Here is a 10,992-nt window from a genome sequence, read left to right as displayed (position 1 = left end):
GATGATATTGGCACAAGTGGCTCCCCATAAGAAGTGGAAGTTTGGTCAGAGAAACCACTTTTTCTGTTCCAAACCTCTCATGGCTTTGTCACTTGTTTCCAAGGCTCCTCCTGGTTTGACATATCAAAGCGCATACAAAAATGCCAGTTACGCTGGCAATAGGGGGAGTTCCAACTCATTTCAGCTTTTTCTTTAAAGGCTTGTAATAGCCAGGGGTTATAGCTATATCCCCTTTAAATTGGTTAAGAGCTTAAAATTTGAAAAAACTAGCCTGTTCCAGGTGTTCGGTCAGTAAAACAGAGCACAATAGTGAACAGCACATAGTAGTAGTAGAGCGAAAATAGAATCAAGGTTTCTACTATTATCCAACTCAACCCAAAACCTCCCTCCTCTTATCGCTCTGCAGCTACTCTCGCTCAGTTTACCATCATGCTCTATTTTTCTGACTAAACTGCTTTAACAGGGTGTAGGACATGCGTTTCTCTTTCCACAGGAAAGTTTGAATAAAGTCAGGGAGAAGTTTGACGGGGGGTTAGCATCAATAATGAGTACTAGACCCCTTGCTGACTGGATTGCGTCACACAAGGCCTCATATTCTCCCGCAAACAAAGAACCACTCGTGCGGAAACGGTTATCCCTTTACTGCCTTAGGGAAATGCCAAATTTTTCTAAAACGAGAACGATGAACCTTTAGACCACGTATAATATATCATTTCAAAGATATTTTCAGGGGTATGCTATAACGACACAAACAGGCGAGGAGGATGTAACTAAAAATACTGAGAAGTGTTCAAAGTGAAAAATAAAAAAAAGGTTGAAATTTTGTTTGCCTTATACATATGGGGTATATAGGTATATACTCAAGAGGCTAGAGTTGCTCTCGGCTACGCCTTGAGCAACTCTTACGCATCTTTCGTGCTCTCCAAACTTCCCGCGTGCTTTATATCTCGATGAACGCACAGCTGACGTATGAACCAATTGTTTTATAACATTTTCAACCCGATGGTTTAAATGTTGTGAAAGGGTCGATAATCCCTCTGCTACGCTTCAGCCCGTTGATAATTTTATTTCAGGAAAACATTTCGCTACGCTGTAAACGATCTTGTCTTAGATTGGTCAAAAAACTGACAGGTGAATTCATGCGTGTAAATGAACTTTATTTTCTGATTGAGAGCAAAATTCTCGAGGGATTTGTTTGCTGACGTCATGAGCGTGCACAAAAGGAATATGAAGCACGCTCATGCAATTGAATTTGATTAGACAAATTCACACGCTATGTTATATTATAACGGCTAGTAAATTTGTCTAATCAAATTCAATTGCGCGAGCGTGCTTCATATTCCTATTGTGCACGCTCATAACGTCAGCAAACAAAATCCCTCGAGGAAAAATTTTCCATCGGGTTGAAAATGTTTTAAAACAATTGGTTCATACGTCAGCTGTGCGTTCATCGAGATATGAAGCACTTGGGAAGTTTAGAGAGCACTCGAGAAGCTAGAGCTACGCCACGAGCAACTCTTACGCATCTTTCGTGCTCTCCAAACTTCCCGCGTGCTTCATATCTCGATGAACGCGCGCTGACGTATGAACCGATTGTTAAATAAACTGTAGCTTAAATTGTAGCACCTAGAGCATTGTTTGTTGTGAGATATAGACCAATACAGTAAAAAGACAAAAAGTTGAAGGGTGGTATATCAAGTGTTATATTGGAGGGAGCTATGTTTTTATGCCCTCAACATGCTTTGGCACTCTTGGGCATTAAAGGGGATCATTATACTGAGGGTCTGCTGACAGACCACAGGCTAGCAAACAATCCTTTACTTTATGTTTCTTGATTCCTTAGTTTTATTTGGAACTTAATTTCCAGATAAAATCGTTATAAATTAATTAAGGTGATTTTAAAAATTTTTTGGATTCATGTATGACCAGCCTGACTTCTTCTGATGATGTGTTATTTCACATCCATTTTTTTCCTGTCAAATTTTCTTATAATCCTGATAAATAATTTTGAGGTCATCCACCCTAAAATGTAAAAATCTTCATGATAATTTTCAACCTGTGAACTGTTTCAAACTGGTGCAATTCTTCAAATTCCTGGCTTGAAATTTTTGTTTATCAGTATTTCATAGTAGTGTTTAGAAGGTCTTGGACTGATGCATTCTTGCAATACAGGGAATTATGTAGTGTAAGACCAGCTCTTGTATGTGTCCACCCAATCATTAGCAAAAATCCAGTCTGGAATAGCTTGAATGACTTCTTTGAGGAAAGGTGAAGATGACTCTTTACCGTGAATATAATGAGCTGCCACAGCAAAGTCCAACAAATTGCTCTTGGCCAGGAGGTGTCTTTTTGGCTGAAATGATATTTAAATTAAAAGAATCTTGGGATATATTAGCGTGAGAGCAAGCGCTTGCTATCAGCACTGCAGGACCCACGTTTCTCTGCCCAAGGAATACTTGAGACAGGTCAGGGAGGGGGTTCACCAGGGATCAAGTCAAGTCACTCAAAAGTCATGTTGCTCAAAACCAGAGTCAAGTTGCCCGAAACTTTTAGTCTTGTTGCCAGAAATCCTGAGTCATGTCTCACGAGGAAACAAATACTGAAAAGATCTAACTGACAGACCCTAAATGGGCAATGAAGTTGAGAAATCTTTATCAATAAAGCGCTGTTTGTTCCTAATAATACCATGAAGATGATGATCAGAAAAGAAATATGTTCTAGTGATGACAACAAAATGAAGCATTGTTCATTTGATATGAACTTGTTTTGAACTCACAAACGTTTTGTGAATTTGAGAAATCTTTATCACTTATGCAGTGTTCATTTCCACCAAAACCATGAAGACTTTGACTAGTACACCGAAAGCAATCATTTAGTCAGAACTGAAATATGTTTGAGTAATGACCCTAAATGCATTGTTTGTTTTTGTAACAACAATATGAAGCATTCTTCATTTCTATAATGACAAAATGAAGTCTTGCACTTTTTAAAGGGTGTACATTTCTACAAAAATGTGGTGCTGTGTTACTCAAGGCCTCATATTTTCCTGCAGGTGAAGAAACACTTGTGCCAAAGCACCTCTAATAGGGACCTGCTTACAGACTAAGGTTATCAATTTTCAAACACCAGATACTAATACCGGTAGTTTATTTTGTTATTGTATAATCTAACTGACAGAAAACACTACAATCCTACAAGCTTAATATTTTATTAAACAGCAAGTGATGTTCTTGAGAAGGAGCAACTCCTCAAAGCAGTAAAATACTTATCATTAATAAACTTAATTAAGCCCACCACAGTCTAAATCCTAGCTCACCACTGACACAATCTCACTGCTGTCTCCACAGTTCCTTGAAATAAGTGATCTTCAGCAGTAACTCTCTCTCAGTATAGCTTACTATGCAGTCGTTGCTCCAACAACAACAACTACCCCAACTACCACATAAGTGAGTCTTTATATATATATATATATATATATATATACAAAATGTTCTGGAACATTTCAGAAGCTTACAAAGTCAGACGACTGTAAGGCAGGAGTCTGATTTGTTAATCACGAGTATGATTAATACTGTAATTGTCCAACTCACCAGAAGCTCAAGCGATAGTTCCCAAGGCCCCACATCAGTACCATGAGAATAGTAAATAAAGTACACAACTCTGTCTCCACCATCTTGAATTGGTAAAAGGGGACCGAGGGAAGAGGTCAGCAAATCTACGTCACTAGCAGGTGATACATATACAGCCATGTGATCAGGACCTAAGGCAGTTTGAAGTCAGACACTAGTGAGATATGAATGCATGACATGATAATGAAAGGAGAAATTAGATGCTGGTCACTTCAAGGGGTCAAAGGGTTAAAAGAGAGAAACCTGACCTGATATTGAGAATTTAAATGAGTAAACTTGATCCTGTTTCTTCCTATGTAGCAATTTCACTTCCATTGGAGATGTTTTGACTTGAGGTGGAGGACCAGGAAGATACCAAGATTTTCTGATTGCAAATGCAATACTTCACAATTAGACAGAGTTATAAAATTAAACTAAACAGTCATATTAAATGTTCAGAATAGTAATCAAATAAATTCAGAGTTGGGTTCATGCAGGATTCTTTTTCTATAATTGGGATCTAAGGAACAATTATCACAAATCACCCAGTACATGTCACAAACTAAATGCTATAAGGATGTTGGAGTAACAGTGAAAGAAAAAAGTGTGATGGCTCATGGTACCTATTGTTTATTGTAGCTTTGTTATCAAGTAGCCATGAAAGTGCTCCTTAAACATTCAAGGATAGGTGAGCAAAATAAATAAATCACATATGGCATGAAAGGAAGATCAACACTTAATAGATAACACATGGTCCCCATTTCTTAGCCAATTGATTAATTAAGTACACAGAGCTAATGATTTGCCAGAATAATTCTTTGCCATTTTCTACTGACCCCTCCCATTCCAGAGTTAAAGCAAAGCTGTGTATTTTCTGCCCAACTTGTCTAACGTATTAATTTAGCAAAGCCTGACAGCTTGTATTCTATTCCATACTTTTATTCGATGAAATTCCAGTGAATTGGCCATGCAATGAATAACCAGAGACCAATCGAAGAACATTGAATGAGCAAGTACCACATACCGCATGAGATGCCTCAAGGGCAAGTAATAAGGAAAACCTCCATAAACTCCGTCCTGAGGTGCAGGCAAAGCCTTTTTAAACATGGGTATATCACTGAATGGCTGTATGCCAAGATAGTCTAGTGGAGTGATCCAGGCACCTGCATCTTGTTGAACCACTTCACCAGCATTATTGTAAAATGTTCTTGATGTGTGCTGGATGTAGAAAAAATGTTGATGAGAGGTTTAACTGAAAAACATCTTTTGGTTGGTGTCATCAGTAGTGTGAACATACCCACTATTTAATGGTCTAATAAATGGTTGTGAAAATGTACACTCCAGTGTGAATTTAGAACCCTCCAAAAATTAATAATCTATGCTGAAAGCTTGAACAATTAAAATGCAAGCATGCACAGTGTCAGGGCTTTGCAACCTGCATTTTCAGCAAATCCTGGTTGGGGAAGTTGAGACATGTTTCAAAAGAAAAGGCTTCAACTTTGTTTGAAGTTGTTTCAGGTCATTGTAAGAATAAAGGAAATGATCATTGCTTAGGGAAGTTCTTGATTATCAAACAAATTCTCGTTGTCAGTATTATGGGAAATGCAAAGAGATCTGGTGCAAAGGGTCAAACTTTTTATAAGAGAACCTCTGATCTGAATACAATTTTTGTCTGTTTATTCTGCTCACTTCAATCTGGAGACTAGCATACTATTTGTTTGTTCACATTGTCTTGTTACCACCAAAATTGGCTAAAACAGTGACCGGTAAATTGGACAAAACACACAAATTAACCGAATAGGTTCAACTGGTAAAAGTGCTCAAATCAGCTGAGTAGGTTAAACTAAACAAATTGCACAGATATGCTAGATTTGTTTCAGTGGTTAAAATAGTCAAACATGCTGATTTGCTTCCCCTAGAAAAAATGCAAAAACTAGCTGAATTGGTTCAACTAGTTAAAATAGTTCAATTAGCTGAAACAGTTGGTACAATCCTGCAGGAAAATGATTGAATGAATTGATTGAATGAATTTCTTCTTACCTGAAAGAACACCCTTTTAGGGCACTGACTGATGGCTGAGTAAGGAAATGACAGTCCTGAGAGCGATATAACCATTCCTACAGTGGTAACAAACAGAAGAAATATGGCTGGAAGCTTGAGGTTTCCCAGAACATACACAGTGCTAACCTAGAAAAAAGGTAAATTTAAATTATACAAGCATATTAGAACTTTGTGGGAGATGTGTTGGCCAAATGGTTAGCTTGCTGAACTCTGGCTTGAAAGGAGGTCTGACTTTGAGACCTGGCCAGGTCATTGGGTTGTGTTATTAAGCGAGAAACATACCACTTTCTCAGTGCCCCTCTTTCTCTCTCTCTCTCCATACAGGGCTCAGTTGTTCAAAGCTGGGTTAAGATAACCCAGGGTCAGTGTGAAATCTGATTTCAGATCATTCAGGAGAATTCTTTTTGTCTACAATTTGATGTTGAATGCTCTAAAAAGTATAGAGAAAATTATCCCAAAAAAAGGCTTTTAAACAAGGGAATAAAGAAACCAAGAATAAAATGTAAACCTACACTGTATGTTAGCACTAATCACCTTTCGAACAATTGGACCCAGAAGTAAGAGTAGGTACCAACCAAGTTTGTCAGGGAAGCCTGATAAAATTCTGGGGGGGTTATCCTTGTGATGGACTGGCATCCCATTCAGGGGGGTTGCTTGGCTCAAGTACAAACTTTCCCTTAATTATCTTCTTATCAGAATTTTAACAGTATTTAATCAGCAAATTGATCGAATTTCACTGAGCACACTCACCATATAAGAAGTCAACAGCACAACTCCAAGGGCACACAGGACACTTATAAAGACATCTGGGGGTGTTTGTGTTCCAGCTCGACCCATAATAGGCATAAAGACGTCAAACATAGCAAATGTCAAATACATACAGAACTGAACAGGTACTAGTGTAGCTAAGAGATACATAAACAAAAACGCTCCAACATTTTCATGACTTGTCTTTGCAGTTAATACATTGTCCCATATAACAACTCGTATAATCAGTGGAAAGATGATGAAGAGCAATGGTAAATGTGCTGAAGCCAGGCGATAATATGACATTATCAACATGACTATTGTCCAGACAAGGAAAGCAGCATAAAATGTTTCTACTTCTTTCTTCACAAGTTGGTTAGATATCCTTTCCTTGAGAGGAATGTTGTCTTCTTTCTTCTCTGACACAGCTTTTTCCTGAGGAAAAAAACATTGAAAACACTATCTTTTGGTAAATGTAATTTCCATCTTCATTTTTGGATCTGTGACTAGTCCTCAATAAATTTATAAGATTTTTGAAACTGATGCTGAGATGCAGTATGGCAAAGTATCCCACAACATGAAAAAAGATCCAGTCCAAACTTAAACTGGTAGGAAATGCTCATGCATAGCCCATTGTTGGTGGTTTTTTTTGCTTGATTTGACTTTTAACCTGTTCTGCTTCACTGGAAGCATAACAAGTGTGCATAGCCACTCTTCTCCCTTATTTTAAGTAAAACAGGTATGTTAAATTTTCAGACCAATCCTTTAAAATGTTGAATTTTCCAGAATATCAGGTGATTTTAGGCAGTAACAATAAGTGCTATTAGTGATGAATTTTACCAGTTACTGCCTGAAAAGGAGGACACTACATAGCTAAGTGCTACAAATTCTGCCATAAGAAACTGAAAGCAGAGATCAAAATGAAAATATAAATTTTGGTTCTTTGTTCTTTTTTCTTGGTTCTTTTCATATGTTGAACAATCAAACCAATGAATTAAGACATTGATAAATCTTTAACCTGACAAAATAAAATTCACTTTCAATGGAGACAAATAATGAAATTCAAATGAGTGCAAACAAAGACTTGAGATGATCAGTTCACCACAAGTACATTATGCAGACCAAAAAGGAGGCAAAACAATACTAACTTTTCTGTTGACCCATTAACCCCTTAGGGAGACTAGCATCTCATTTCTCCCCATGCTGTCCAGGTGTTTCAAAATGTATTGAAGTCGGCATTAGATGCAGCAAAAGTATGTGAGTGGGAATTAGTTCATTAAAAGGCCAAAAGGTAATTATTTTGACCAGAGTAACCAGGGACATGTTATTAAGTATGCGGTGAAACTCTGGCGGTCAACAGCTTGTCTTGAAGTCCCTGACTGTCACCCCCCAGATCAAATATATTGGTCATAAGAAGAAAGGAAATTGTTATATTTTCTTTGCTTGTCACTAAATTGACAATTAAATTGTGTCTACCTTTGCCACAATAGACTTCTTAATGAGAAAATGAACCAAACCAATGCCCAGTAGAGATGGTGCTGTGTATAATGCCAAGAGGAGGTAAGGTCGGCAGTACCAAGTTAGTGAGTGACCTGAGTATGTCAGAAGGACACCTACAGCCACAGAAAATGATGTTCCAACTATCCATGAGAGAAATAGGATGAACAGAGAGATGATAAGGTCTCCTATACCAGATGTGAGTCTTAATACTTTGCCTGATGAAAAACAACAGTTAAAAAGAGTGTTAAGGACAGCTTTCAGTTGCAGTGTACTTTAGGATCCACAATCTTGTAAAAATAGTATGACACCCCTCATCTATGCCATTTCTCCTATCACAATAGGAAACTGGCTTAACAGAAAATTGAAAATGTTGACAATATTATCAACATGCATGGAAACAATGAACAGAATATAAAAGCTTACCAGTCCCAAAAATGACCTAATCATATTTAACGAAATGCTCTAAAAGAGTTGATAAAAAAACCAAAAAAAAAACACCCATTGTTACCTTGTTTATTCTGTGTAGCTTTGATTTTTTTTTAGACCACAAAACTTTGATTAATTCACATATGGAAAAGAAGATGTACTCAGGTCAGCTCTAAGGCCTATGTTTTCATAGCTCATTGTACAAAATTTAGAAAATGTAGAATGTTAATAATAGATATCTACTTGTAGATTATCCCTTACCCTCCTCAAAGATGGTTCTCTTTGCTGGAAAATGAAGGAATTTTTTCATAAGACAAAGAACTGCCACAAAAGCTGATGTCAGATTTATCACCAAACCAATTCTTTCAGGATAATGTACCACAAAAATTCCCAGGAAGTCGAAAAAGACCATGGAACCATGACGATACTCTCCAGGGTCAGCCAGAAATGGTGAATTAACTATGCTCTTGACCAAAGCCAGTATGTTATCACCAGCACGCTGGATAGAGCCTGGAGTAACAGCAGCTGGTGTATCATAATTTGTGTGATAAACATAACCATTGGCAATATAGGCAAGGTCCATTCCTACACATCAGAAAATTATTAGTATGCTAACCAGATTGGTTCAATGCAAGAGATTTTCACTAAGATTACAATCAATCAGATCAAAGGTAATCAGTGAATAATGAATTGATCAAATACTAACCAGTCATTCAGTCAGTTAAGGAGCATTTCATTCATTCATTCAGTCGGTCAGTCAGTAAGGCAATCAATCATACAATCAGTCAGTCAGTCATTCAATCAGTCATTCAATCTGTCAGTGTGAGTGAGTAATTCAGTCAGTAGGTCAGTAAGTTTTTCAGTAAGCCAGCCATCAAGTTGTTTATTCACTCATTCATTCAAACAATCAGTCAATAAGTCATTTATTCACTTAGTCAGTCATTCAGTCATTCAATCAGTCTCTAGGTGTCAGTCCATAATTCAGATACCTGGTACTTGGCCAAAGTCCCTGTAAATCCTGAAATCAGTGTCACTAGGTATGATTCCACTCTGAAAGACATCTTGGCCAAGAGCTTGTGCACAGGGGTGTGGGGCTACCTCTGAATATGTCTTGATCAGCCAAGGATGTTCAGGACCTGCCTGAAATAACACTTCCCTTCCACCTGGATTGAAAAGATAAATCAACTAAAATCAACCAAAATAATAACATAAAGATATTACAGGAGTATAAGTGGGTAAACAAAAATTGTCAGGAAAGTCTGATGAAATGCTGGGGCTAACCTGTATTATGGACCATTGTGAAATAATTTAAGTGAATTTTCTGGATTCTCTAGGCATAGTGGCACACCATGCCTTGCTTTACCCTTTCCTAGCTTCCCCTTTCTTTCTTGCTTTTGCCTCATGCCCTTGCATGGCTTATGGACTGCTCACACTTGTTTTCATTTTTATATCCACAGATTGCTCAAATATCTCTTCCAAACATTCCTGAATTGTAGAAATCTGTCATAAATTTTAAGTGTTCATTTGAACACAGTTCATCTAGATTGTTCAATACATATTATTACAACTGTAACATATCCTGCTAACATGGCAATTTTAAATATTTTATGTCCCTGTCAAAGGACAGTCAGTGGGAAAAGTTTTAAGCCTAACTCTTCTACTTGCCTCTAAACCAAGGCAAATAGTTGCGTCATTTCTTCATTCTTCCAAATTTTGCCACTTTATTGTACTGTTGATATGGCTTCACACATAAGCCCGTGAGAGTCCGTGATGCACGCAAACGTTTTACAGCTCTGTAACATGTAAGGCCACGTTACCCTGCCACCCACCTGCACCAGCTGCCTCCAGATTCACAAACGCCTTGATAGTTTCTGCCCATCTATGCTGCGTAATAAAGCCGTGGCTTGCTTGTAAGACATTCTCCTCAGCTCCATTAAAATTAAAGACAACACCGTGTGTAAAACGGAAGCTGCGCGTATGCGCGAGGCATCGGATCACTTCCAGCATCACAGCACAGCTCACCGCATCGTCACTAGCGCCAGGACTGCCCGGCACACTATCAAAATGCCCATTGACGAGGATAGTGTCTTTGGGCGGATAGCTTTCTTTCGGTGTTATTCTGACCACGATGTTGGTCACATTGCGATAAACGCTTGTAAATCCATCAAAGAAGGCTAAATTGAAACTACCCGATGGTCTCTGAATGTCAATTTCGATGATCACATCTTCGCGTGCAGTGTCCTTTATTGTCTGTAAAGCTCCAACGATATAATTTACAGCTTGAATTTCGTTTGCATAGCTCCCAGCAGGCCGCGGTCCCAAGGATGTAATTGCATCTAAATGTTGGCGAGCTTTTTCTTCCACAAATTCGCTAACGGAACTCCTCATTGATGTTTTGGGCGCGGGGACAGATCTGGAAGCTTTGAAGCTAATGTACCAGGAGAACAAGTACAAAATAAGAATTAAAAAGAACGTCCAGCCTGCTGAATTTCTCCCCTTTGGATGTGCAATCACTGAGGGCGAATCGTGGGTTAACTTGAAATCTGCCTCGAGGGGAGAACTGGTGGCTCCCCGCTTTCTAAGTTCCACCATTTTGTGTTGACACACGGTTGTAAGCTGGGAGCAAGGTTCCTGAGGTAGTTACCAGTTT

The 10,992-nt window shown here is 38.3% G+C and overlaps 1 protein-coding gene across 2 annotated transcripts; it reads right to left on the bottom strand.

The window, feature by feature from the left end:
• Positions 1-1,746: 1,746 nt before the first annotated feature.
• Positions 1,747-10,955, bottom strand: LOC131783342 (endoplasmic reticulum metallopeptidase 1-like). 2 transcript variants are annotated; one of them, XM_066159129.1, is made up of 10 exons: positions 10,172-10,955; positions 9,332-9,505; positions 8,604-8,927; positions 7,893-8,131; positions 6,420-6,851; positions 5,649-5,725; positions 4,633-4,824; positions 3,878-3,993; positions 3,591-3,760; positions 1,747-2,353 (listed from the first exon to the last, which is right to left on the bottom strand). In XM_066159129.1, exons 1-10 carry the CDS (start codon positions 10,932-10,934, stop codon positions 2,177-2,179), a joined length of 2,664 nt encoding a protein of 887 aa, XP_066015226.1. In that variant the 5' UTR covers positions 10,935-10,955; the 3' UTR covers positions 1,747-2,176. The 2 variants fall into 2 exon arrangements, with proteins under 2 accessions (XP_066015226.1, XP_066015225.1); XM_066159128.1 differs by having other exon boundaries at positions 1,748-2,353; positions 4,633-4,826; positions 5,649-5,795; positions 10,172-10,953.
• Between the last annotated feature and the right edge of the window lie 37 nt (positions 10,956-10,992).

This window comes from Pocillopora verrucosa, chromosome 12, assembly GCF_036669915.1.
Source record: "Pocillopora verrucosa isolate sample1 chromosome 12, ASM3666991v2, whole genome shotgun sequence".
Lineage (NCBI taxonomy): Eukaryota > Metazoa > Cnidaria > Anthozoa > Scleractinia > Pocilloporidae > Pocillopora > Pocillopora verrucosa.
The sequence above is the reverse complement of the archived record's forward strand: the minus strand, read 5'-3'. Positions and strand labels throughout refer to the sequence as shown.

Bases quoted from the DNA above. Each gene is read 5' to 3' on its own strand.
- LOC131783342 (XM_066159128.1), bottom strand. From the start codon at position 10,934: ATGGTGGAACTTAGAAAGCGGGGAGCCACCAGTTCTCCCCTCGAGGCA. The intron at 8,928-9,331 runs GTATCTGAATTA...TCTGATGTGTAG, and splicing joins GGACTTTGGCCAAGTACCAG to GAATGGACCTTGCCTATATT. The intron at 2,354-3,590 runs GTGAGTTGGACA...ATATCATTTCAG, and splicing joins AACTATCGCTTGAGCTTCTG to CCAAAAAGACACCTCCTGGC.